We start from the raw sequence: 27,783 nt of genomic DNA, 5'->3' as shown, positions 1-27,783 counted from the left end.
ATTGTAATAAGAAATTAGTTTAATTTCATAATGTTCATATATAGTTAATTGACTTTCACCCATTACGTATCATTTCACATGCAAGTGTAAACATAACCTTGTTTATTACATGTGTGCAAGATGCGAAGTCGTCTGTTACCAAGTTTATTACAAACGAGAGAATTGTTACAAGAATATTTCAAACCTCGCATTTATAATGTAATAACATATTCTCTATTAAAACAAGTTAACAAATTTTCAACTAATAGTGTAAAGAAATCTATGGACGATGAAAATATACGATCTAGTTCACATAACCTACCTGGTTCAATAAGTTTTAAACACAAAGTTTTTGATGATAAAGATGCAAAAATTATTCTCGATATTAATGAGAAACAAAAAACAATTAATTTGGAAGATTTAACAATTGACGAGAAACATTATGATCCTTATGAGGGAATAAATTTGGAACGTAAGTTTAAATGACACAATTGCATACAATTATATATTGTATATATTTAACGTTACACTTTTCCTAATATTCAAAATGAATTGAAAATATGAATTCTTTAACAAAAAGTACTAATGAAATTATTTATTAGGTGGCATAAATGGTGTATTCGAAATTGAAGATCTTGTATCACTATTACGAAGAGATAATGCGAAAAATATTTTTGTAGCTTCTGTACCTGATGAATTATCATACGTTAAATACATAGTTGTAGTGACAGGGAAATCACAGAAACATATGAAAGCTATTGCTTCATTTATTCGTAAAGTATATAAATTAAAAAGACATGGCACAGATTGGATACCAAAGATTGAAGGACAAGATTCAAAGGATTGGATAGCTTTAGATTTAGGTGTGTGTATTTTGTGTATATATTTGATAATATTGGCATACCTATAAAATAGTTAAATATTAATATTCAGTTATTTTATTTCTTAGGAAATATTGCATTGCATATTTTTTCAAATTCAGCCAGATTATTGTATGATCTGGAAACATTATGGTCAGTTGGTCCTGAATATGACGATAAGAGTAAAGACATAGGTGAAGATATTATGGAGCAATACAATACAATTTTGCAGAATATGAAACCTATTGAAGAGAGTGATTATATAAACAATAAAATCATGACAAATGATAATAAATAAAATTTTTTCAATAATATACATTGTATTGTAATTTCAAATAAATAAATCATACCAAGTCGATATCATTATTTAATTTATAATTCCATTTCATAATAAATTTATGATCGATTTCTAAATATTTCTATGTACAATTACAGAAATATTTTTTATATTTAGCAAAAATATACATACATCAAATTTTATCCCCTTTTATTATTAAAAAGCAAGATTTTAAAAACAAATTGCATCTGAAGTGTTGGGATTTTGGGACGACATCATCGATGTTTGGATCACGTGATGAGGTAGAGTTATAAAAGTGGATTGGTAGAGAGGACCTTAGCAACGGACCTAAGCGACGCCATTTTTCATAGAAAATTCGGCAGAGTAGACGTGTGTGAACTTTTATATTTCGGAGCAAGTGATATTTATTATATTTATATTATATATAAATCAATATTAGATGTATTTCAGTTCATTTTTACTTTTTTCATATGTACCTTCTTACTACATTTTTAAAACCTCAAGAAAGATATGGTTATGTTACGTGTACCACACTTTTGCATCGGTGCGCTAGAATCCCTATCATTTGGAAATCCGAACTAACTCGAAGTATTCCGAACACCAGTGACGTCACGATCTATTTGACAGTATCCCAACACTATCCATACATATGTACCTACATACAGAAAGGGTTTCCTCCCATACCCCCTTCCCTTTCCGTGCTTCATTCGTTTAATGATTGTCCTTTCTGAAGCATGTAATTCACACAGACAGCGTCCATACCTAAAGACGCTTTATCACGGACTAGTAAAATGGAATCTTATCGATTTATCTACTCCATTTCACACGCTGACTAATCATTTTAATCATACGTACTTGCTTCTCCTTATCTTGATTTAAGTTGATGTATTAAGTTTTACATCTCGCGTGTCGATTAGAACGTGGTTTAATAATCTTTATTCTGTACCATTTACCAAACAGTTTTAATATACTTGAATTTTATTTGTTTGTAAGATAAAAATAAATTTTTCTATAATTCGAAAAAAGTAATATCTTCCATTAATAATATATCCGTACAATTGAATACATGTTAAAACATCTTTTTTCTTTTTGTGAATAAAAGAGCAATTAATGTTCAACGATATTTGGGTAATGTATGTAAATTTTTAAAAAAGCATTTAGTTTTTGTTTATTTGAAAAAAGCTTGCTTTTTATATAATTGTATGTTTTTCACTACAAATGTTACAGCATTTTTTAATAAATTTTATTTTAAGATAAACAAAAAAGATTCTACAGTTTTCTTGCCTTAATAATTTTGTTATGTCATGAAAATTATTATATCACAGGAATCAATTTTTAAATCTAGTATAAGATATATATAAATATTCTTCTGTTTAACACTATTATTAAATAGAGTTAATATAATCAGTTATATTGTTTATTCAATTCGTTTCAAATTATAATAAATCATTTCTTCAAATTACATAAAAAATTTTATGTAGATTTTACAATTTTTATTTCAGCAAATTATTTGACTATTTCAAGACATTTAAACAAACATCTCTATTGAAGAAATACGTGCAAGCAGAAGAAATAAAATGGTGTAAAAAAAAATTCATGTAATCTTAAAAAATGGCAAACAATTCAGATTCAGTCTGTCAAAAAAAGTCTACTCGTTTCCTAGAAGTTCCTTTAAAATCAACTGAACAGATTTATCTTGTCTTCTTAATCCCAACATTAATTGGCTGTGTTACATATATAATTCACTTCTCAGCTGACTTAGTAGTTGCTATACAACACTTCAAAGAAAATAATCCTGTATGGGGATGTTGTACCATTAGTTTTATATATGCACCAGCAATTACATATTTTATGCTAACTGTTTCGAGGCCAGATTGGTGGATGACAGATGATGATAAACTGACAAAGGGTGTTTTTGGTTGGTTTTGCCTTCAATTTTGTCAATTTATTGGCTTTGTTTTTTTTTCACTCTACAGGTATTGTCATTTTACTTTCAACACTAGCAATAATTTAATGATTTTCATTCCTTTAATTAATAACTGTTTTCTAGGTATGCAGGTCTCATAGTACTATCTGTGGATGCTATTATTTTGTCTGGGAAAGAGAGAACAAAGACTTTAAACATAGCAGCTGCTCCTGCAGCTATAGAACTATACTTTTTCTTACAAGCTTGGTTTCAGGCAGCTCCTCAAGCAATCTTTCAAACACATTTGCTTTTTCGTGAAGCATCATTTCATCAAAGTCATCAATCTGGTACCTTAATCATAGTGTGCACAGTGCAACTGAAATTACTTTATAAATATGAAAGTGACAACTTTAATAATTGATCTAATTTTTTTGTAGTGGTTATAAAAGTGCTTTCCATTCTTATGTCTATTGTGATACTTGCTATTCAAACTACCTCTTTTCAAAGATTTGAAAGCCAACGTATTAATGGTAGAAAATTACCATGGGCAATGTGGTTAAAAAAATATTGCGTTCAGGTATTTTACTAGAAAATGTTCTATACTTGTTATGCAAAATTATTTTACCCATTTAAAATATTTCTTTAACTTTTATAATCAGGAACTTTGTGATCTTGAAGAAAGAGCTCCTTTAAAGTTATCAGATATAAAAGAGGAAGATACTGTGCATGAAACAAATGCTATAGAAGGATCTGAAGAACATAAAGGATCTATGAAAATTGAAAATGAAGACAAAGGACAATTTGATCATGTTTCTTTAGATCGTCAAGTATCTGTAACACCTCCATTACCACCAAAAAATGTGCATATTGTACCGCCTCCGACTCCGTTACGTGGAATTACCATAGTCGCATCATTGCCTGTCCCAGATATACCAGCACCACCAAGACCAGATTCTATTTGCACAATTGTGGAACCTTCTGAATTTGACAAAGTACTTACTAAACCAGTATCTGTTACAGAATCAAATAAAAACCCAGATAGTGTACAAATTTTAAAGATTCCACAACGAAGATATTCAAAGAAGGGTTTAGAAGAAGATGATCCTATAGGCAAATTTTTGTGCTTCCTATGGTGGTTCTTTTTTATTTTAGCACGTATACTTGCTATTGCTGTATTTTATGAATTTTATCCAATTCACTTATGTATTGTGCTTAGTATACATTATGCTATCATGTTAACATACCTCTTTTACTATGCAAAATATTATGATATTATTACTTTTTTTGTTAATTTATGGTTGGGATTAGTTTACATATTTAGTTTGATCGAGTATAGAATCAAATTTAAGTATGCAGACAAGTGGATGTTACCATACTATGTCTTTGTACTACTGCAAAATACATTTCTAACATTAGCTTGGTATCTTTATGCAGACTGGGATGGATTTTGGTATACTTATGTATTTTATGTAATTTTTGCAAGTATGACACTTTGTATTTTATCAACCACAATTTATTGTGCTTTACTTAAGCCAAAGAAGCGTAGGATATATACCAGTTGACAAACAGTTAAAACTATTTCATGGTAAAAGATTCATTGAAATGTGATTTTATAAATGCTTTAATCTATTTCTAAATATTACATTACCATTATCTTTTTCATATTTATGCAAACTTTGTTAAACTACAAAGTAGGTATATTAGAAAATTGTTACTTAGTAATATGACAATGGAGTAGTTGGTATAATTACAGTTACAATTTACAGTAGAATTTTTTTATGTAAAATTAGATATAACGAGGACTGATATTCATTGGTAGGTAATATGTTATAAATGTATTTATCATTAATATAAATTACAGGTAGCTATATTTATGTAATATTTATAGAAAAATGATCCGTCTAAAAAACTTTTACAAATAGTTACTATATTCGGCAGCATTTTTCTTATCTGCGAATTTTATACTTGTACAGTAATATTTACAGTACTATGCATTTATATACAGAGATAATTCTAGATTCCTATATGAATACTTATAAGTATTAAAATATATATATGTATATATATATATATATATCTTTCAATCTGCGTTTTCATTGTTGAAGACTTTGTATACATTAAATTCAAATACTTATTTCATAATAATGTTTGAATAAAGGTTTATTATAAACCATTTACTTTCACGGCATTCACGAAATGAACTAAAAAATATATCCGTAAAATACATCACATTATTTATATCTGGCTCTTTATCTTTGCAAAAAAGCCACTTCGAAATTACTATTATTACGGTGATGTAATGAGATAACATTCATAAAGAAGTGTTAATAAATCTGACTTGATAAAAAATATATGTTTTCTTATACACCATTCAATTGTATTCACATTATTTACTTACACGCGGGAGTTCTTTGGACAGAAAAAATGCTTATCTCATACATGTATATTAGAATCTCTATGAAGGTTGCCCAGTTGTGCTTCAAATAGAATGTCATTTAATAATTTTTCAGCAATAATCCTTTGGTCTAATCTCATATTTCTAAGTTTTGCTGCTACATTTCGCCCAATTGCATCAAACTCATCTTCCATTACAAATGAATTGTTATGTGATAATTTTAAAAGTTCAGTAGACTCAGCTTCTTCTGATTTACGTCTACGAATTAATGGAGACTCTGTCCATTCATTTGGCTGATCATATGTTTCTTCATTTCCAGGTTGACATTCCTCCTAAATAAATAAACCCTTGTATAATAACAAAACTTGCAATTTGCATTTTGTAAAACTAAATTCACAAGTAATGCACCTACTGTCTTATAACACTTCCTGTATCCTCGTTTTGTTCTGACTAATTCTGGACATTTATCAGCTGATAAGTCAATATATACCATTGCAGGTTTCCTTTGATTTGATTTACATTTAATTTTATCAATCATAAAAGGATGTACCCTCTGTAGAACACTTAAATTAATAAACATGAAGTAATGAAGTCAGAATGTACAGAGCCCAAACAAGCAATATCTTACTTTAATATGACTTAAAAAATTTCCTGTAGATTTCAAATTTCCATTTAAGTGTTTCTGACACTGCAAACAACGAACTGTGACATTAGTATCTTCTACTCTAATTACTGTAAAAAACTCTCCATCAAGAATAGCTGGTAGTCGAATTGGAGTAAGAGTCATGCTTTGTTGAGTATTTGATTGAATCGGGGAGATCTGACTGTGTTGGTCTTGTTGATGTTGTTGTGGTTCTTGTTGTTGTTGATGTAAAGTAGGAGTCTCATGATTTTCTTGATTCTCTACTTCAACAGTTTGAGAGGGAACTTGCCCACTCACTGTTTGAGATATTTCTCTCTGTTGATTCGTAGCATCAATCATGCACGTGTCAAAGGATTCAATCTTTGTTTCGTACCTTTGCGTAGGAAATGTATCCATGGTCTTGTGATACGTGCAAAGTTCACTCTAATGAATAAGTAATTTAATTAAAATGCTTAATAATTTAAATAAATTTTATATAAATAATGTTTTAAATACCTGCAAAAAAATGAGAAATCATAATTTTTACTGACAGCAAAGCAAAATACTATTGTTTATCTTGGTTTCTTATTGAATTTTAGATAAGCAGTTAGATAAGGATGTCGTTAATTCATACAAATAATAAATCTAGATCAGATAATAGATGACACCGTGCAGTATGTGTTAAAGAAATTAAATGTCCATTTACCAACTTTAAAAAATAAAGTTATATTAACATAATATATAAATTTCATGTCTTACATTGCAAAATATTCTTGCATTGATAAAATATTCGATTCATTTCTTCAAGTATTATAGACGTATATTCGATAAAGTGTGGCGACTTTAAAATTATGAGATATGCATGCGTAAGATCAACTTGGCAGCACTGTAGTAAATAAACATATCAATGAAGTTTCATAACGATTTGAACAACTTTTTAAACACAAGTAACGAATTTTGTTACCTTCTTAATATTCTCCATGAAAAATGAAAGTGTTACATCTATACGTATAGAGCATATTCCATTAAATATATTTGTCTTTGTTAGATCAAATATTTTATATAAAACGTATTTTTTTTGTAATTTATTAATTAAGGATTACGATAACTTTTATAAAATAAAGATAAAATCATACATATCATTTACTTAATTATCATTAATACGCTTCAAGTAAAAATTAACGAACTTATAACATTAACAAAAAAGGTATTCAGCTAACCTTTACAGATTGCAGGGTATTTTTGTGAAATATAAATTATGTTGTCAACATTGGTAATACCGGTTCGTTGCATTGGAAATAAATGTTGAAGAACTGTAGTTACTACAGTCATTGTAGTACAGCGTGCGTGATTTCTTATAAGAGATTTGTTTTTATTTGATCTTGGATCACTGTGATGATTCGTATAGAGGTGTTTATAGTGCAATACCCATTAGTGTACGCAAGATTTTATTGAGATAATACAAAAAATAGATTTCATATTTTTACAAAATTGCCTCGTATATCGAAATGTCTACACCTTGTCTTGAAGCAACAAAGGAGGCCAAAGAAAAACAAGATAGAGTATCATCAGAGCAAAGCATTGCAAAGAGATCAGTTGAGACAAGTTTGCAAATATCCTGTTCAAAAAGAGACCAGATTCGTGAGACAAATGATAAAAGTTATATGCAATCTAGAAAAAAAAGAAAGCATTCTCCAGATCCAGAATCATCTAAGGTAGCAAAATGCGATAAAGGACAACATGTATGTGTATTTGTGCACATATGATATTATATACAGGGTGTCTTTTTTAAAACTTTCACCCCGTTTTTCGTAAAAAACGCATTGAACAAACAGAAATTTTAGACAGAAATTATTTGATTGGAAGAGAACAATAGGATGATATTATACATTTCTTATTTTGTAAATGTTTTCAAAGTCAAACGAAGGTCAACTTTGTTTTTTCAGATAGAAATTTACATTTTTTTTTACGGATTCGAAATTTGCATGAAAAAGCAAACAATTTTTATCTTGAACATTTCTTCGTACAACCTCTATTTTTGACAGTGTTCAACATTGAAAAAAATGTTGAGAATTCAAACATTTTACTCTTCCTTTTACTACATTATTATATAGTTTTGTTTTTGATTGTACTCTTAGAGAAATGTTTACTATTTACAGTAAACACAAATTTACACTCTTCAAATTAAAAATTATTGTTCTTATTTCTTTATAAAAAAAAAGTAAATAAAGAATAACTGAAGTTGCTTTTTTACTATCAATATTCAAAAATATGTTGGCATATCATTATAATAATAATTATTGAATGATGTAAATTCAGTCTTCAAAGGTTTATATTTTTACAAAGTAAATTACAAGGAATTACAATTGTTTGAAGTATTTTCCATATAATAAAGTCTATCTTTGAATTCACATATTACTTTTTTAAAAAGATTATATAGTAATAGCTTTGTTTTATCAACCATCCTATCACTACCTTCAAATCGAACAACTTTTGTGTAAAACTTTTTTCGTCCAATACATTGTTTTTACAAAAAACGAAATTAAAGTTTTAAAGAGACACTTTGTGTATATATATATTATTAAGTATTCTATTTGTATATTGAATAATTTTTCCTTAATCAAATATAATTTATAAATTGCAGCCTAGTAATACTCCCTCCGATTTATCTTCTGGTAGCAGTAGAGGAAAGAAAGAACCGTGTAAAACAGAATTGCAAAATGATAATATACAATTAGTTGCAGACCATTATAACTCGCTAGAAGAAAAAGGTTTTCAAATCAGAAATCAAAGCCGTATCTTATATATGAGAAATTTTAATAATTGGATCAAAAGCATGCTTATATGTAAGATTCTAATTCATTTACTTATACGCACACAAATAAAAAGACAATTTGTGTCAGCAACCTATAACAAAAGGAACTTAATTTACAGCTGAATATCTTGATAAGATAAAACAGGACAAGGGACATGGAGCTTCTTTAAATGTATTAGATATGTGTTGTGGAAAGGGAGGAGATCTACTTAAATGGAAGAAAGGAAATGTAACACGTGTGATTTGTGTCGATTTGGCTTTAATGTCTGTTGAACAATGTCGGCATCGATACAATGAATTAGTAAACAAAAGTTCTAATGAATGGAAATTTGATCCTATCTTCAGTGCTGAATTTATAGTGGCTGATTGTACGAAGGTATTTGTTCCTAATATCTTATACATTTTAAAGAAATAAATAATAAATGAGAAGTAAAATATTTAACACATTTAATATTGAGAATGGTTGTCCATACTTTTATTATACATTTTGTCAATGGAAGTTGATTATAAAGAAGAGTTTCAGGTTCAATTAAGGGAAAAATTTGAAGATTCCAGTATGCAACTCGATTTGGTGAGCTGCCAATTTGCATTCCATTATAGCTTTGAATCATTACATCAAGCAGAATGTATGATGAAAAATGCTAGTGAATGTCTTAGGACAGGAGGTTATTTTATTGGGACTATTCCAGATGCATATGATCTAGTGTATGTTTATTGTATAATATACTAACAGCAATATTTTTATTTTATGACTCATTTTATTTCTTGAACAGTTCTAGGTGGCAAAAATGTAACAGTAATACATTTGGAAATGATGTTTATACCATAGAATTTCTATGTGACAAATTAAAAATACCACTTTTTGGAGCTAAATACAAATTTTTTCTAGAAGGTGTTGTTGATTGCCCAGAATTTCTTGTTCATTTACCTACTCTTTGTAAATTAGCTTCAAAATTTGGTTTAGAGTTAGTGATGTTTGAAAGGTAAAGCAAGTTTTAATCAAATAATATATTTAGAGATGTGAAAAATAAAGGTTTTATACTACTTAATTATAGATTTGATAACTATTATGAACGTATGAAAGACGAAGGTAAATCATTACTTGGTAAAATGCAAGCTTTAGAAACTTATCCACCATTTCATGGAGTACCACTTCTTGGTCAACCTGGGCAAGATTATCAACATGCTATACAGTATATGCAAAATCTGCCAGATCATCGTAAAATTGGTACCCTGTCTAAAGCAGAATGGGAAGTTACTTGTTAGTATAAGGAAGAATTCTCTCTTAGATTTATATATGAAAACTTTAATGACTATTGTCACTATGATATTAATAATTTTGTTTGTTTGTAGCATTGTATGCTGTATTCGTGTTTCAAAAAATGAAAATGCTGAGGAATAGCGAAGGAAAACCAGAATATGTAAAATTATAAGAATTAGGAGCTCATTAGCAATTAAAAATTAGGAATAGTATAGAAATTACGAGTTTGAAAAAATTATGATCATTGACTTTATATTGTACAAACTAGTCTGTTACTATAGAATTACATACATTTGTAACTATAGTATACAGTCAGTGATATTTTATATAATCTTTTTTTAATGAGTTTCAACGACACATCACGCATAATAGTTGAATCTATTATACATTTTTATCTGTATAACTGTCTGTATAAAATATGACTTACATAAACTGTTTATATAGAGTCTGATCACTGTTTATGTAAAATTGAAATTAAATGATTCGGTACTATCACTTGTACAATAATATAAGATGATTGTATAAAGTATTTAACACACATTTCTATCTGTTTAATAATTTTAAATATATTATTACATATAACTCATATTCACAGATTTTTCAAGAAAAACATGAAATTTTGACATTTGTTGTAAAGTCAAAATTTATTGTTTATTTTAGTTTTTATATAAAAAAATAAAATAAATGCCGCTATTAATGTACACTGCTGATGTACTAATGTATTAATTCACTTTTTTCGTATAATAAAAATTAACACAAGAACTTCATAGTAATAATCACCGAATACTTTATTGCGCCGTCGCAAAATTAATGTTTAATTCGTTGAATCTATACGAAATGATTTGCCCTTGTTCATGAACATGCGATAAGCTTCGATACTCTTCGATTTTGTGTTTTGAGCGTGCCTGCTTGCAATTGAAATTCCTGACGTACGAACAAAATTTGAAAATCCTTTTTTAAAATTAAAGCGAGTTTTATCTTTGAGAAATCACATTGAATCCATATTATGATAAAATATTTATTCTTATGCGTTGTTTAGAAGTCGTATGTGTTACGTTCATAACCAACGTTGTCGAAACGGAACATGACCGAATAAACAGTTACGGATTGCGGGGTAAAGGGTTATATCGGTGATCGAAGAGGCGGAGCAAAGAAACGCATGCGCAGTTAGATATTTTTGGTACTTTGACTGGGTTTCCTATATGGTCTAAGCGTAGGCTCGGTCTGCAACTCGCGCGGAGTGTATAGTCGAGTAGCGACCAACTCTGGTGTTCGTGTCCCCAGTCTATCAGTCGTGTTCTGTGGAAAATGGAGCTCGAGGAACCAACAACACAGTCAAATTCCGAATCAGTAAGTGACTATTTCGTATCTATTCGTTTCGTTGCATTCACCCACGTGCATAGTTTTTCGATATTTTGCTCGATATCATCGCTTTCCTCTTGGACACAGCATAGCCGCGGACGCGAAATTTTTCTAAGTCCCAAAATGGCGTCTGCGACTAAGTCCTACCTGGCTCGCTTGAAACCGCCAGACGTTAAGTCCAATAGAAGAATGAACATTTATATACGGTGCATCGCTCTCATTAAGATAATATTTTTATGCAAATTTTATTGTTTTTAGGAAAGAATGGCCAAGGAGAACAGCATTGTGACTGGGAATCATAGTGGTAAGCCGTTTATTCGTGGAGTTTAACATACGTAGGTATTCTGACATAGATGAGATTGGAACTTTGCAACAGCAAACATTAAGTCCGACGCGACAACCAGAGTTGGGGCTGCCAACGACCCGACCGGTCTGACACGTGTTTCAACTCTGACGAAGCGTCCGAACTACTTACTACTTCCTGCAATTCAAATTTTATTATCATTTTTTGAATCGGCACTTGTTTACGTTCTATACTTCGGAACTTTTTCATTTTTATCTTTTCATTTTAAGTTTCTTTTTTTTTCTACGAATTATAACAATTTTTTTTATTAATTAATTGGTCCTTTTTGAAAGAGACCATAAAAGAGAATGTAAAATATTGAATTTAAAAATTAATTTGCATCAAACACTTGAACAGATATTTTTAATTATAATAATCACAATAAATAAATTAAAAATGTAAGTGTATATTTGTTTCAGATTTTAATAATTATGTAGTAAGTAATTAAATTAGTAAATATGTAGTTTATTTTAATAATATGTGGAATAACTTATTTTTTGAATGAATATTTTGAAATACAAATGGAATATTCTAATATTTGTAGATACTCATATAAATGGTATGTCTAATGGATTTGATAAAAAGAGAGAACATAAATCTGAACACAGAGACAAAGATAAAGAACGATCTCATAAATCGGATCATAAGGACAAAGAGAGAAGCAAAGAAAAAGATAAAAATCATAAAAGTGAACATCGAGATAAAGACAGAGACAAGCATAAACATAGTTCCAGTTCTATTAAAGAAAAGGATAAACACGATGGCAGTAACAAAGATAAAGACAAAGAAAAAAAGAGTAGCTCATCATCAAGTAAGGATAAAGAACATAGAAATAGCAGTTCTTCAAGCAAAGATAAAGAAAAAGACAAAAGTAAGGACAGGGAACACCATCACAAATCTAGCTTCAGCTCCAGTTCCAAAGATAAGGACAGGTAAAAAACAAATTATTTATTACAGATCGAATTGTTATTTTTTGTTGCTTTGTTGATATAAATAAAATACTATTACAGGCATCACAGTGGATCGAAGGATAAAGAGAGCTCTAGTAAAGAAAAAGACAAAGATAAGAACAAGGATAAGGATAAGCATAAACATAGTTTGAGTTCCAGTTCTCGAGACAAGGATAAAGATAAATCTGTATCCAAAGATAAAGAAAAGGAAAAGAAACATTCATCGGAAAAGGACAAGGAAAGGCATTCCACATCACATACAAATGACAAGGAAAAGCATCGCTCTTCTGAAAAAGACAAGGATAAACATAGTTTGTCAAACAAAGATAAACATCGTCATGACAAAGATAAAGATCGACATCGTCATGACAAAGACAAACGTGAGTATTAGTGACATCAACTGTTAGTAAAATTATAAATGTAACTATAATCTTCATTTCACTTTACTTAATCCATAGCAAAGCATAAAGAGGAAAAGGATAAGAAACTTAAAGAAAAGGACGAAATTAAAGTAAAGGAAGAAACAATCGATGAACAACCTAATCATTTACAAAATGCAGAGTTTCATTATAATCCTGAGCAAGTTGTGAAACATGAACTAAAAGAGGTAGAATGTTTTTATTTTATTGTCTTCATTATTATTATAACAAAGCATTTCATGAACAGCAAACAGAAGTTTTAAAAAAAGAAAATAAATTATGTATATTTTTTCATTTTATTAGTAATTTAATTTCCATTTTATATTTTGACTTATCTAAATAAAAAGATGTTTTTGTTTGGTAGTTCCTTACTATATAATTTATATATTTTTTCTCTTTAATGTAGAGTATCCTATACCGATAGTTTTGAAGATGATCACAAATGGTTGGTCAAGAACGTTAAACACAAATAATAAATGACTTGTTACGATGATATTTAACGTTATTAAAATTGTATGTACTTCTAGGAATCTGTTTCACAAATTGAACCAGAAGATGACGATGACAGTGGCGGAGAACAACCATTATATATTAAAGAAGATGAGGATGAAGAAGAAGCTAGTATGGATTCAACTGATGGAAATGATACAAGACTTTCAGATCTCCATAACACAACTATTAAAACTGAAGAAGATTCAGAAGAAGATACACCTTTGGTAAATAAAATTTATATTCAAGTTTTACTATTTCTACATTAAAAAGTACTTCATATAAAATAAAAATTCTATAGAGTGCAAGATCAGTGGTTCCAACACGTGTTAAAAGACTATTAGATTCTGAAGAAGAAGAAGAGGATGAAGTCCCACTTTCAACACGCAAAAAACCTAAGAAAATTGATATGAAGACGAAGAAAAAAAAACGGAAGCATGAAGATGATGAAGATGAAAATATTGCACAAGTAATGCATTTATTTTTGTATATTAATGAAATAATTTTTGAATACTATATATTTTTAAAAATTTGCTTAAATAACATCTCTATAGAAACCAAAGAAAAAAGGTGCCAGAGTATCAAAGGGAGAAAATTCAAGCCCAAGAAAGAAGAAACAAGAAGACGAACAAGAAGTTTGGAAATGGTAAATTTTTCAGTATTTGAAAATCCCGCGTACAATGGAACGTTCTTTAGGTTATGTTTGCTTCCTATTCCGTGAAAGTATTCATCATGCTAAACTGTACGCTAGCAGAACATGAATGATTTAATTATTATTCTAGCCTTATTATGATGAAAATTATAGTACGTTTAGAATTAGTTTTATTAAAATCTACAGTTGTTCATTTTAGTTACAAATTTAGTCCTAAATCGAATATTTCTAAAATTTTACATTTTAGGTTAGGTTTTATTATATAATACTCTTAACTTCTTTGTTTTTATTATACTAAAATTTACACGATCAAAATTAAGTAAAGTAATATATCTTAGGTGGGAAGAGGAAAAAAAGAACGATGGAACAAAATGGACGTTTTTAGAACATAAAGGACCTGTATTTGCACCTGCATATGAACCACTTCCCCCTGATGTGAAGTTTTATTATAATGGAAAAGAAATGAAGCTAAGTGAAGATGCAGAGGAAGTTGCAACTTTCTATGCACGCATGTTGGATCATGATTATACTACAAAATCTGTGTTCAATACTAACTTTTTTCATGATTGGCGAGAAGTGATGACTGAATCTGAAAGGACTAGAATAGTTGATTTAAGTAAGTGCAATTTCAAGGAAATGCATGCATATTTTCTTCAAAAATCTGAAGAACGAAAGGCAATGACAAAGGAAGAAAAGCAAAAAATAAAAGAAATGAATGAAGAAATTCAAAAAGAATATGGTTTTTGTACTATCGATGGACATAAAGAAAAAATAGGAAATTTCAAAATTGAACCTCCCGGTTTATTCAGAGGTCGTGGTGAACACCCGAAGATGGGTAAACTGAAAAGAAGAGTTGTGCCTGAAGATATTCTTATTAATTGTTCTAAAGATTCTAATATACCAAAACCACCAACTGGCCACAAATGGAAAGAAATTCGCCATGATCCCAATGTTACATGGCTTGCTTCTTGGACAGAGAATATTCAAGGACAAGTGAAATATATTATGCTTAATCCATCGAGTAAGCTTAAAGGAGAAAAAGATTGGCAAAAATATGAGACTGCTAGAAAATTAGCACAATCGATAGATAAAATTCGTGCTGAATATCGGGAAGATTGGAAAAGTAAAGAAATGCGTATAAGACAACGAGCTGTTGCATTATACTTTATAGACAAGTTAGCACTCAGAGCTGGTAACGAAAAGGATGAGGATCAGGCAGACACTGTAGGTTGTTGTTCTTTACGAGTAGAACATATTTCGTTGCACGAACAAAAAGATGGAAAGGAATATGTTGTTGTATTCGATTTTCTAGGTATGTTAATGTTTTTTATTTGAATTAAATAGAGGTATACGTTTGCTTGAATATTTATGTATTTTCATTTCAACATATTTGTAGGTAAGGATTCCATAAGATATTACAATGAAGTGCCAGTAGAGAAACGAGTATTCAAAAATTTACAACTTTTTATGGAGAACAAGTCTCCCGGTGATGATTTGTTCGATCGTCTTAATACAACTGTCATGAATAAACATTTAAATGAATTGATGGAAGGTCTTACTGCCAAAGTATTCAGAACGTATAACGCGTCGTGGACGCTACAACAACAGTTAGATAAATTGACAAATCCTGATGATACAGAAGCAGAAAAGATTTTGTCATATAATAGGGCAAATCGAGCAGTTGCAATATTATGTAATCACCAGCGTTCAGTGCCTAAGACACACGCAAAATCTATGGAAAATCTCAAGGCAAAAATAGAAGCTAAAAAAGAAGCCATAGCTGATGCAGAACTTGCTGTAAAAGATGCTAAACGCGACGTGAAGCATGGATCTGTCAAAGAAAAAGTGTATGTTAATTGTAATTTAAGATTTAAAAATAATAAGTATTTCATTGTGTTCTCATCATTGCAGTGTGTATGAAAAAAAGAAGAAAACTCTTGATAAATTAAAGGAGCAGTTGACGAAGCTGGAAGTCCAAGCAACAGATAAAGAGGAAAACAAAGAAATTGCATTAGGCACTTCCAAGCTGAATTATCTTGATCCTAGGATTAGCGTTGCATGGTAACTTTTCATTCTCTTTCGTTCCATAAGTAATCTATTGTTCAGTAGTAAAATATTATTTAATTTCTGATCTTTTAGGTGCAAGAAGAATAACGTCCCTATTGAGAGAATTTATAACAAAACTCAAAGGGATAAATTCAGATGGGCAATAGACATGGCAGGACCAGACTATGTCTTTTAACCCCATAGCAGATTGGTTATTCTTCAGGAAAATAATTCCCACTGATTGTATTTAGTGAATTTTTCGTTTAATAATCGGGAGGAAAATAATGGTATAATTTTCTATATTTACAAAAGATAAATGCGAAAGTGCGGGGACATATTTTATATAGAACACTGCGTTAAAATTTTGGTAAAGACCTTATAATCAGTGTTTAATCGACACATACTTGTAGTTTAGAGCTGATCGCTTAGCAATCACGACGCATAAATTTTTAGCGGTGCATTTGCATATAGGCGATTACAAAAATTATAAATATTGAGAATGAAAATTGAATAGATTGAAGCAAATTTAAATCTTTTAGGTAGAAATTTCTAATACGTGTGAATTGCAAAAGTGAATCAAGATTTGTGCAAATGATCTAAATTTAGAGGACATATCTTAGTTGCTTCTATAGTACAAGAATTTTACGACCTCTAAATTTAGAAGTATACGATAAGTATGGGCTGTTGCATTGTAAATAGAATTATTCATGAACATTGCCAGCCATTTAAGGAAAAAGGTATATGTGTATTGGATTGATAAAAACACGTTTGCCAAACGAATAAGTAATTTTGTATTCGTTTAATTTGATTCTTCTTATAAATGTATAATATTATCACAGAAAGTCATTTACATCGTGTATAATGACATTCTTAGAATGTTAGAGTTCTGCGCTCTATGTAAACTTTTTAGTACCAAATTTATCAAAACGAAAATGTGGTTAGCAAACTTGATTGGAATATACCTATTGTTCCAATACAAAATAATTATGATATAGTACTGTATTTAAAAAGTAGATTATCGCTTTTAGCGATTTATGTTTTATAAAACAATGTTTAGATCATAATAAATGTAAACGCAGTGTATCCTTAACATTTTTTTAATATTTGTACACATACAAACCTTGTGATCACCATGGTATTAAGTTCCATGAAAGAATGCTACTGATTTTAATATGCTAAAACCTCACGTATTACGTTTATGTAGCAATAACAAATTTGTAAGTGTAATTAGTTTCATTCAAAAATCTTTTCCCGAATTAAGTAATATGTCCACTAGATTTTGACATGTATTCAGGAGCAAGATATGTGAATTTGTTGTAACATTTTTCAAAATTTTTAATTCTATGTAAACTGTATTTGTCTATTTTTTGTACAAGATAATCTTCTGTAACAAAGAATATCTTCGTTTGTGTGACTAGTGGGACTCAAGTTACATATTAATATTTGAGAATATTGAACATCTTATTTTGATTCCTTACGAGTATAAGTAAATCATATTTAGGATAAATTGTGCTATTGTCTATTTATCTTGGAATATGAAACAGAGACGAGTAATTTTTTCTCGTGAGATTAGCTTAGATAGCTGCTAATTCTGAATGGATTACAGATGTCGGAATAAAAATACTGAACTTAATGTTATTGATTGCTCGTCACTGACAAAATATTCCCATGACTCTATGTTGTATGCATATAAATATACACGATCATTTACACCCGTAATTATATATAGGTATATATATTTAAGAAAATTACAATGATAAAATTATACAAATGTATAATTGGAATGGTGGTTCTTTATACTCCCTGTTTTACTGGATTAATCGCATGTTAGTCCATTTTATTTAAAAATATATACGTCACATATTAATACATTTTGAGAAACGAGCAACTACTATTGAAACCACTATTCTCTCGAAACTGCCAATCATTGTACGATTGATCGTATAATTTAATAGTCTGATATGTTACAGAACCAGTTTCTCAAATTAGATATGTTTCGTAATACCTTAAAAATTTCATCTATAATTCACATAGATGAAATATTTTATTTATATCAAACTTTGCCTTACTATTTACTATTATAGGAATATTAAAATTTTGTTTGTATACTAATGATATACTTTTAATTTTATTTTTATTCGATAATTATTAACGATATTGAACATTTTCACAAGTGAAACTGGTACTGTACTTTCGACTGAATTAATTTATATGATAGAAAAAGTAGACTGAATTTATGATACATACACGAATATGTACAGTGCTGGACGAAAGTATTGGCACAGCATAAGTTTTAGTATACAAATGCTCATAACTACGAAAAGAATTGAACTACAGAGTACATTGTTCTATAAACCCTTACCTCACACATTTTAGTTTATTATACAAGAATCTATAACATGAATTAAGTGATTTTCTATACAGAAAAAAAGTATTGGTACACAGTATAAATATTTATACATGGAAATATTGCAAAAATTGAGAGGAAAAATTGTTTTATTTTCTGAAGTGCTATAGACTGATTTAAAAATCAATGAAATGTTGACAACCTGATTCGAAATGGTGGTGTTTGTTTTTAAACTACCGAATGGATTAAAAAGCGCCACGCATTGAGTAAAAAAGAAACGAAGCACGTACTTTTAAAAGAATGGAAATATATCTAATCCAATTTCATCGAAAAGATAGTTTATTTAAAGTCAGAAAGGTTGAAACAGATTTTTAAACGAAGGTTAACATTAAAATATTAAAAATTTATATTTAGTTAAAGGAAAATAATAGCTGAGTGTGCCAATACTTTTGTCTACTTAAATAATACTTGAACAATGTATTTTTATTATTATTTTTATATTGCTTTATTTATGTTATCAGTACTTATTGTATAATAAACTAGGATATGTAAAATAAAAGTTTATCGAATATTGACCTCACTAGTACAATACATTTTGCAGTTATAAGTATTTGTAACCTAAAAACTATGCTATGCTAATACTTCTGTGCAATATTGTATATCGTATCTTAACTTATGCATTGAATTCATTTGCAATATAGTAATTAGTGAATAATTAACATGACAAATTATAATAAAGTGCAATCAATGAGTAGACCTTTGATGTCGAATGTTTAAGCACATAATATAACTTTTACAAAAAACAGAACAGTGCTATTGATATCTAAAAATTATTCATGTTTTCTAAGTTATGTTCAACAACTGGCGAGTTTAGTCAATCACTTAATAGCATTTAATGATAACGCGATGGGACAAAATAAGAAAAAAAAACATAATAGAATTTTGGATGTATGTGGTTCAAAATACAAATGTACAGACAATAGACCTAGATAAATTTTCAATTTTGGGTCACTCTTATATGGAGTGTGAACAAAATTTTGATCTCATTGAAAAATCAAAGAAAAAAGCAGCAATACGTATTTGTAGTCGAAAATTTAATGTTCACAAAATGGATGCAAATAAATTTTTATCTACTGAACCCATGAACAAAATTGTAAAAGACAATCTTAAAGAGATTTGTGACATTCGATGATTCCGATTGATAAAAGAAGAGCTATACACACTTTATTATAAATAAACTCTTAATGAAGTGGTTGAATTTTTAATGATTGACCTCGAAAAATCTGAAAGAAGTCGCCCAATCATCCTGTTATAAAGATAGACAAGTACAAAAATCGACAAAAATTACTTCAATTTTTGTCACCCATTCACCATATCATTTATAAAAACCTGAAATATCTAAAAGTCTACAATCAATGAGGATAAGAAAAGGATAATGAACTACAACGTGAATCTAATAATAATATTGATGATGATGCAGCATGAGCACGATGATTAATCTAAGTCAAATCACTTTTTTGTACTCATTGAATTTTTTATTTTGATTAATGAAAATTATAAAGAATTAATAAATTTAAGCGCATTTTTTTTTTTTTTTTTTTTTTACATAACCATGAACTTTTACAAAATGTTAAAAAATATGGTTCGTAGTACGAAATAGTTTGAACATCGCCAGAGACAGAGTCGATTTTCCCGACGAAGTCTCTAGTCTCAAGCTCTCCTTGGAGACATTTGTTCGATTACGTGAAGTACGTGCAACGAGCTATAACTGTTCGTTGCTCGTGCCGTAATTGGAAGTTTAGTTCTCGCGCTCCGTTTCCGTTGGATGTATGCAACAAATTACGTTGTACGTACATGCAAATGTTGCATTCGTCCAGTTCTCTGACAACAAAACGTTTCGACAGATCAAAGGATGCGTTCTCCATTGAGCGGCAGAGAAAAAAAAAGCATTTCACCGTCAAATGCGCAACTCTTTGGTTAGCAAGGGGTATGCAATTGATTAATAAATGCCTCGGTTAAACAAAAGTACCCCGCTGAGCGGTTCGCGCTGGTCGTTAGGCAAGCTCTGTGGGTCGCGTGCGAGTAACTACGACTCGACGCCATTGTCGCGGGGGTAGGGCTTACGGTTCGATAGTTTCACGAAGATAAAATCGTACCCATCGTTTCTTTGTGGCCCTTCTTTACGGTCTGGAATACCATTCGGGAAGAAAGTTCGATGTCGAGGTGTAGGGGGAGGGGGGGGGGAATTGAAGAACCGCTGCACACGAATTCTCTCTTCCACGTGCAACAACCTGCTGGATCTCAGCCGTATCCTTATCCGACCTATAGATCTCTTTGCTAAGTCCGGAAGGCGTTCGAGCCGTTCCCGAGATCGAATCTTCCTCCTGTAGACGTGGTATTGAGTATCGATCGTCGAATAAAACTACCGGCAGACCGTTTACCGTCTGTATCGTTGAATTTCCCTATGTCAACCGTTCGAAGGCGATCCAACCAAGCTCTCACGAATTCGTTCGCGGTTCTGTCGCGGAAACGTGTATCTACAGTATAAACGTAAGTCGCACGAACTTGTAGTTTTTTTGTTGGAAATGTGGTTTCTGGTCGGAAAACATTTTTATTCGTTTTTATTTTAATTATTTAACGACTTTATTCGCTATATTAATCTTCCAGCCGTGAGCGATTTCGTGATTTGTTTAGAATTAATAGAGTATAAGGTTGGTAAATTAACCCTTTGCGGAGTTAGGTTAGCTTTGCATTGTAACTTAACCCTTTAATAGCAGTTATTCTAAGATTATTTCTCGTAGTATTATAATTGTGTTAAAATATATTTACCAACAGAAAGAGTAACCAACTGACCAACTTGATAAAACTTTTCGAGCCTGTTCCTTAGCCAAAACAAAAATATTTAACTCTGGCACTATGCGTAGCGCGTATAAGCGTTAAGTGTGAACAGTTTTCCGATGGATGTGATTGGCATAGTAGCAAAGTATTTTCTTCCTCGTTTTTTCTAGTCTTTTAGTTGGTATTGGAGTTGATTGGCAAACGGCATTCAATTAATTCTAGTCATAGTTTTAATGTAAAATACGTAGTGAAAAATCATTTAAATTCTTTCATGGAATTGCAAAAGAGACCGATAGTGACGTTTTATTCGTTGGTTAGTATGCGCATACGATTAATACAATTAAATTTATCGTACAACAAGCGATTATCACGATTACTTTTCGTAATAAATTACGAAAGCAATCGCAAGGTAATCAATTACCGAACCGACTCTGTCACGAATTTAAAATTTCGCCAGCGGTCGTATTAATTGATCGTCGAAAATATACGACAGGTTTCGAGACAGAGGGTAATAAAACTGAGAAAATAAAGAAACAAGCATAATGTCCAAGACCCCATCGAACGGTTGAATCGACACGGAGCGCAGGCATAGGTCGTTCGACGTAGCCGCTCTCGCGAGCGTAAGAGCCAGAGTGCGCGCGCAGCGGTGTAGGATCAGTTGTACGGTAGTCGTCACAGGGCAGGCGCCCCCTCCGCATCTCCACCGCCTGGTCCGGCCCGCAGCGCGGCGCACCGTGTGTCGAGCCAAGCCGAACCGAGCCGAGTCGGTCAATACTCCGGGCAACGCGGCGGTGAGAGCACATCACGGTCGCCCGTACTCGTGCATGCCGTCGTCGCTCGCAACAAATTCGTGCGTTTCGCGTCTCTCGAGCATCGTAATATCGAGGTTCGCGCCAGGCGTCTGTCGGTAGAGGCGCCGGTGGACTGACCGACGTATCTATTCTCGCGCGGGTATCTCGCGAACGGACGCGGATGAAACGCGTCGCATAACAGCGGACACGCATAGAGGCACACGCGGTGCGAGCCAGCGGCAGAGCGCATCGCAACGCACAATCTCGTCGCATCCGATCGCTTCGTAACGATAAAACCGTGCTAGCAGCGTGTACCTGAGTTGACAGCGTTCTCGGGGCTCGAACGAGGCGCCGTGTGTCTCCTCCGCGAAATACTCTCGAACGATGCGAGTATGCTTCGTGGGAGAGCCGTAGGGAGCCGAAGGACAGTGTCAGGACACGTTCTGTAGTGGTGAGACGACGTGACACGCGAGACTGTCGCGGGTGCTCCACGGACTTTTGCGGTAGTGTGCGGTGGGCTCGATTACGCGGACAGTGGGAGTATTCCCGTGCGAGGATTCGTCGAATACACCAAGCAAGATCAGCGTAGGTGCCGCGTGTACCTGACCGACGACGTTCGGCGATGAATCCTGAAGCGTGATGGACAAGCTCGCGTACGCAGCAAGCAGCTTCCAGCTACGTCTCGCCAGCATAATCATGGATACGTGGATATTCTTCTTGTTTGTCGCCATTGCCGGTGAGTCTGCACAAAATCTTCTCTCGCGATCGTGGACTCGATTCCGATCCTCTCTTTGTCAACCTATGCATTATCCGCCGGTCGTCACGTTGTTCCTGTAATTGTTCTCGGTTTATCGATTCGACGTGGTGTTGTACGCTGCGTGACTCGGTCCGCGTGCTGTCACTCGACGTGTCAATACGCATTACGTATGCACAACAGGCACGTGCGGCACGCTGAGTAAGTGCGTCGTATCTGTGCCATGGTTGAAAGACTCGGCTCATTCAAGAGATCAGAAAGAGAGAGAGAGAGGGGATTAATCGACGCCACTTTCGTTCTTAACTCGTGGATACTTCGTTTCGCTTTTGGTGCGTTTCAAGGCTTCGTGGACGCGTCCGGAGCGTTCCTGGAATCGACGATAGAGGCACGTTGCCGTGAGAAAATATTGGTCACAGCACATACGATTCCCTCTATCGTTTCATTCCGTTCACTTTGCCCCGATCGTGTTCGGGAGACGTTGTTTGCTTTTGCTACTATCGGCGACCTCGTGGGGTAGGCGCCACCGAGTGCACACGCTCAGCCAGTGCACACCGACGCGGGGACGCACGGGTACAATGCCAGATGGCTGACATTCTCGGTGACGAGCAAGGGGATCAGGGAAGTCCTCTTTGTCCCTATCTTCTTCCTTCGTCTCTCTTTTAAACTGTTTGCACGCAGGGCTCCGATGTCGATTACTATGTACGTAATTAAATGGAGTCTTTTACACAAAATCTGGCTAGGTTAGGTGCAAGTGCAAGACTTTTGTGACCGGCACAGGGCCTAATGACGGTAAAGTGCCGTTGTGTGCAAACATCGCTAGATATCCGTACTCGATGCGGAATTCGAGTGTGTGTAGACGCTGTTACTTTGTCTTATCCCGTTTCCGTCTCGCTTCTACTCGAATCCTCAATCCATCAGGCTCTGGCACGTTACAACCTTCTATTTCAACACATTGAGTCGGATTCGTTTTCTTCACCGTCTTCTCCGTTCTCTGTGCCCCTACTTCGTTTTCCGGTTACTTTGACTCCTTTCTTCCTCGCAGCCGGTTTTACTTGTAATTTACCACCGTCCCGGACTGTCTTTTCTCGTTGTATCTCCGATTCGCGAAGTAAGCCACCCTGTGTCCTTTTCCATTAACTTTGATGTACACGACGTGTCGTTCTTTTTCTAATCGAATTTCTAAAGTTGGATGTTAGTTCTACAAAGCCATGATCTTTGTAATATACGATAAAAGAAATTTTCAGTGTCGTAATTTTCCACTTGAACAAGAATGTAAACAAAGTATTGTTTTGAACATGTAATAGTTATATAAGCTCATTTTATTTTTTACTAATATCATTTCTGACTCACAGCATGGGTTTACCAGTGTAAAGTTCATTACTTAAATCTTTCAGTGCAATACAATTATATTTTTTCTGAATCAAAATAGAGAAAAAGTAGACGTTATTTATTTAGAATTTCGTAAAGCATTCATCTCATTAAATCACGATGATTGCAGACAATTTTTTTAGATTCATTATTTTTGGGTTAGAAAATTGTATGTTACATACCTGGCAGATCCATAGTTCGTTTTTTAAATTTTGTATCAAGAATTATTATATCTATTTTTGTAAATTCACGGAGCTTTCATCGTGAACCTCTACTATTGAGTTTATTTATCAACGATATCTGATTATCGACGGTATCAAGAGTTCTTTGGATGTGAATTTTTACTGTATGCCGATAATCTAAACCTCTATAAGCGTATATCATCTAATATCAATTCTATATATTTGTTTTTAGTTTTTGTATTTATTCGAGTCTGAATTTATTAATGTATGCAAGTTTGACACAATAAAGAAGTATTATTATTATCTATGAGTTAGGGAATTGTTCATTCATGAACTATCTGGTTACTCGGTTTAAACGGGACGGTGTATCTGATGGAACTTCTTCCAATAATTAATGCGATTGGTTACACAAGAAATTGACACAAGACTGACCTATTAATCTTTCATTAAGAAAAGCAAACAGTTATCGAACATTCTATACAGTTTAGTGGAAATAGTAATACTAACTCTGTTTCTCATTAAGAATCATCGTAGTACAAAAATAGATTATAATTTGGGAATATGGCGGAGTAGGACGTATCTTTATATAACATTTCACCCTTGTTTTAGTGTTTTTCAATAGATCTTTGAAATACATATTAAATGTTACGTTACACCTTAAAATTTTAAATGTCTAATATAGTCTACTGTGCAATGCAAAAAAGTTCATTTCCACTTATTTTTTAAATGGAATTAGGGCTAATTAAATAATTAACATTTTAAGAGATATTCTATTTTACGTTTTTTTAAACTTTAGAAAGTTTTAAAATCTCAAAATTTACTTTCAAGACGTACAAACTTAGTTTTAGATTAATACCTTCGTTTAATTAAAGTCAGCTATAAAAAAACCGAAAAATTATTTTCGGTTGCGGGGGTCAATTACAATAATTTTTGGTGAATAGACCTACCCCCGAAATCCTATCCACTTTCTAGAAAAAAATTCAGTACGGGCGGAACTTTAAACGTTAATAACTTTTTAACAAAGCCTCCATCAACAAATTGGTATTCTTGATTTTCGTCTTATTTTGGCCTCTAGAATCCCCCATTAAAATTTTTCCCAGGGATAGTCGAACAACCTGTATGTCCGCCACTGTATGTAAAATTTTTTGTGTTCGTTGTTCCGGAATAAAATTTTCTCTACTCCAGTTTATAGACACTTGTCGCAGAGCAAGGGGGGAGGGCTGTCTTGGAACCTCGACATTGTTTTTACGTTCTATCGTTGCTCGGTAATTGCTGCGCCGTGATCCAGCCGATCGATCGGAGGAGTCCGACGCGATGCTCGATTTCGAAAACGATCGAACGGGCGTGCAGCTTCGTCGCTTTCTCCCCCCGGTTTTGTCCATAAATGGCAGCGGCGCGATACCACCTTCTCTGGGTTCGCTCGGAACGAGGAGGCACGCACGCTAAAAGCCGAGATTTCGACGCGGCGTGGTTCGATTTAGAGGGGTTCTCGCGGGAAGAAGGGGCAGTCTGAAGTTCCACTTTGCAGGGAATATCGCGAAAGCCGAGATAAATATGTACGTTGAAATTCAGGAAAAAGCCTGGGGTTCGGGAAGTCTGCGGCGGAATTTTGCAGCGAGCGCAAAACGAGAAACACTCCGCGCTCCTTCGCGGTTTATTTCATGGCTTCGCGCGAAAGAACCGCGCGCTGGATGAAAATTAGGTTTTCGTCGAGTCGCTTTCGCGATCACCGACCGTTTTCGTCGCGTTGAAAACGGCGGTGCACCTATCGAGGATCGTGTCGATGAAAGTTTCGCGTGCTCGCAGGATCGTCGAGCGATCTTCAATACGCATTTTCGCCCGGTCACAATGGACGATACTGAACTCTCGTCGGATAGAAACGCGTTCTGCTTGAACAATGAAGTTGCCATTCAAGTTCATTCCCAACACTTGAAAACGAACGGAACGGATAAGCAGCTCGTCGAATCTCGTTCGCGTAAATTGCTACGCCGGGTATACCCGCCACGGCGCGCGGCGTAGGAAATATATATCGCGTTCTTTTCAATGGTTCTCTCGTTTACATCAATCGCGCGTTCGTAGATAAGCTTCTGCTTCGTTTTGTTTCGTCGTAGATATTAGTTTTCATTCATCGAACGTTTACGGGCTCGTAACGAGTCAATTACCGTTGCGCAGCGTTCTGTGTCGTATTTGAGCTTCGGTCTTTCATTCGTTGCAAGATTGTATCATGCATTATTCATCGCTCAACGGAACTATTATTCGATGCATTTTATTCACGTTTATTCATGTTCGCCGTGCCTTTGTACCTTTGAAGAGAGTATTCCACGTATTTATCTTCTTCGTCGTATCCGTTTCATCGTTTTCCAGACCAAAAACTAGCCGTTGTTCCGTAATACAAATTATCCGTACTCTGCCCGTAAGAAACTCGATACGACGACTATGGAAAATCATCGCGAGGGATCACTCGACCGGGTAAAATGTTTTCCTCGATATCCCGCTGTTTCTTTATTCCGATAATTAAAGACGTATATCAACGACGAGAAAACTCGGTTGGAGTGGTTGCGAGTTCGAGCACCGCCGTGTATTATTATTTATTAATTGATCTCATCCTTCAGGCCAAGAAACGAAATTGGTTTATATTAGTACCCATTCATCTTTCCGCTCTTCAAATTTACAGAGTGTATCTAATAACCGAGGCGGGCTATGAACGAGCGAACAGTTGTTTAGTATACGTTTAATTTAGCGATTTGGTCACGGACCGATTAAAGAAAAAGATAACATGTTCACGATAACAGAAATGGCTAATATTTTTACATTGTATTTTAAAGATAACAGTGCTTCGACTCGAATTAATTAAAATAAACGCCGGTTTGAAATTGTATAATTTATAAACGAAGAACATATGTATCTATAATCGTGGAGAAATTAATTGGACTTTGGAATGGAAATGGTTATCATTCGCGTTTAATCGAAACAGTACTAATGGTGGAAACTTAAATTTTATTTATTACATATTCTCACGGTATGTAGAATATTTAATCGATAACTGAAATTAATATTAATGTTACTGCATAAACTAATTACGTTTATTGAATAAGGACAAATTGAA

General features: G+C 32.9%; 6 protein-coding genes across 14 annotated transcripts in view; 5 read left to right on the top strand and 1 right to left on the bottom strand.

The window, feature by feature from the left end:
- The first annotated feature begins 97 nt into the window (after positions 1–97).
- Positions 98–1,197, top strand: Rsfs312 (ribosomal silencing factor RsfS-like protein, 312). The gene is made up of 3 exons (XM_076774408.1): positions 98–451; positions 582–842; positions 929–1,197. Exons 1-3 carry the CDS (start codon positions 121–123, stop codon positions 1,135–1,137), a joined length of 801 nt encoding a protein of 266 aa, XP_076630523.1. The 5' UTR covers positions 98–120; the 3' UTR covers positions 1,138–1,197.
- Positions 1,198–1,467: 270 nt separating this feature from the next.
- Positions 1,468–4,735, top strand: LOC143347246 (uncharacterized). Its single transcript, XM_076776265.1, has 5 exons — positions 1,468–2,270; positions 2,640–3,113; positions 3,188–3,390; positions 3,481–3,620; positions 3,703–4,735. Exons 2-5 carry the CDS (start codon positions 2,749–2,751, stop codon positions 4,603–4,605), a joined length of 1,611 nt encoding a protein of 536 aa, XP_076632380.1. The 5' UTR covers positions 1,468–2,270; positions 2,640–2,748; the 3' UTR covers positions 4,606–4,735.
- A 581-nt stretch (positions 4,736–5,316) lies between these two features.
- On the bottom strand, positions 5,317–7,212 carry LOC143347248 (uncharacterized). 4 transcript variants are annotated; one of them, XM_076776271.1, is made up of 5 exons: positions 7,025–7,212; positions 6,820–6,946; positions 6,067–6,504; positions 5,851–5,991; positions 5,317–5,770 (listed from the first exon to the last, which is right to left on the bottom strand). In XM_076776271.1, the coding sequence occupies exons 3-5, from the start codon at positions 6,475–6,477 to the stop codon at positions 5,477–5,479; spliced, it is 846 nt and encodes a 281-aa protein (XP_076632386.1). In that variant the 5' UTR covers positions 6,478–6,504; positions 6,820–6,946; positions 7,025–7,212; the 3' UTR covers positions 5,317–5,476. The 4 variants fall into 4 exon arrangements, with proteins under 4 accessions (XP_076632386.1, XP_076632387.1, XP_076632385.1 ...); XM_076776272.1 differs by having other exon boundaries at positions 6,067–6,576; positions 6,820–7,212; XM_076776270.1 differs by having other exon boundaries at positions 6,820–7,212.
- A 176-nt stretch (positions 7,213–7,388) lies between these two features.
- On the top strand, positions 7,389–10,628 carry Rnmt (RNA guanine-7 methyltransferase). Of its 2 annotated transcripts, none has more exons than XM_076776268.1 (7): positions 7,389–7,775; positions 8,705–8,906; positions 8,995–9,251; positions 9,399–9,580; positions 9,649–9,858; positions 9,931–10,136; positions 10,229–10,628. In XM_076776268.1, exons 1-7 carry the CDS (start codon positions 7,569–7,571, stop codon positions 10,306–10,308), a joined length of 1,344 nt encoding a protein of 447 aa, XP_076632383.1. In that variant the 5' UTR covers positions 7,389–7,568; the 3' UTR covers positions 10,309–10,628. The 2 variants fall into 2 exon arrangements, with proteins under 2 accessions (XP_076632383.1, XP_076632382.1); XM_076776267.1 differs by having other exon boundaries at positions 7,391–7,802.
- A 676-nt stretch (positions 10,629–11,304) lies between these two features.
- On the top strand, positions 11,305–20,092 carry Top1 (DNA topoisomerase 1). Of its 2 annotated transcripts, XM_076776263.1 has the most exons (12): positions 11,305–11,486; positions 11,757–11,802; positions 12,386–12,773; positions 12,852–13,171; positions 13,250–13,398; positions 13,738–13,926; positions 14,001–14,168; positions 14,254–14,345; positions 14,690–15,663; positions 15,748–16,198; positions 16,263–16,412; positions 16,491–19,983. In XM_076776263.1, exons 1-12 carry the CDS (start codon positions 11,445–11,447, stop codon positions 16,591–16,593), a joined length of 3,072 nt encoding a protein of 1,023 aa, XP_076632378.1. In that variant the 5' UTR covers positions 11,305–11,444; the 3' UTR covers positions 16,594–19,983. The 2 variants fall into 2 exon arrangements, with proteins under 2 accessions (XP_076632378.1, XP_076632379.1); XM_076776264.1 differs by lacking the exons at positions 11,305–11,486; positions 11,757–11,802; positions 12,386–12,773; ... (3 more) ...; positions 14,001–14,168; positions 14,254–14,345 and adding an exon at positions 14,436–14,598 and having other exon boundaries at positions 16,491–20,092.
- Positions 20,093–22,263: 2,171 nt separating this feature from the next.
- Dtn (transmembrane protein 132C dtn) overlaps positions 22,264–27,783 on the top strand; it is a 114,853-nt gene continuing 109,333 nt past the window's right edge. For all 4 annotated transcript variants that reach the window (XR_013080529.1, XR_013080528.1, XM_076775598.1 and 1 more), the window contains exon 1: positions 22,264–23,109. Coding sequence is in view for 2 of the 4 variants with exons in the window: in XM_076775598.1 (XP_076631713.1) it covers positions 23,013–23,109 (97 nt within the window). In the remaining 2 variants the exon portion in view is untranslated. The remainder of the gene's footprint in view (positions 23,110–27,783) is intronic.

This window comes from Colletes latitarsis, chromosome 10 (genome assembly GCF_051014445.1).
Source record: "Colletes latitarsis isolate SP2378_abdomen chromosome 10, iyColLati1, whole genome shotgun sequence".
Classification (NCBI taxonomy): Eukaryota; Metazoa; Arthropoda; class Insecta; order Hymenoptera; family Colletidae; genus Colletes; species Colletes latitarsis.
The sequence above is the reverse complement of the archived record's forward strand: the minus strand, read 5'-3'. Positions and strand labels throughout refer to the sequence as shown.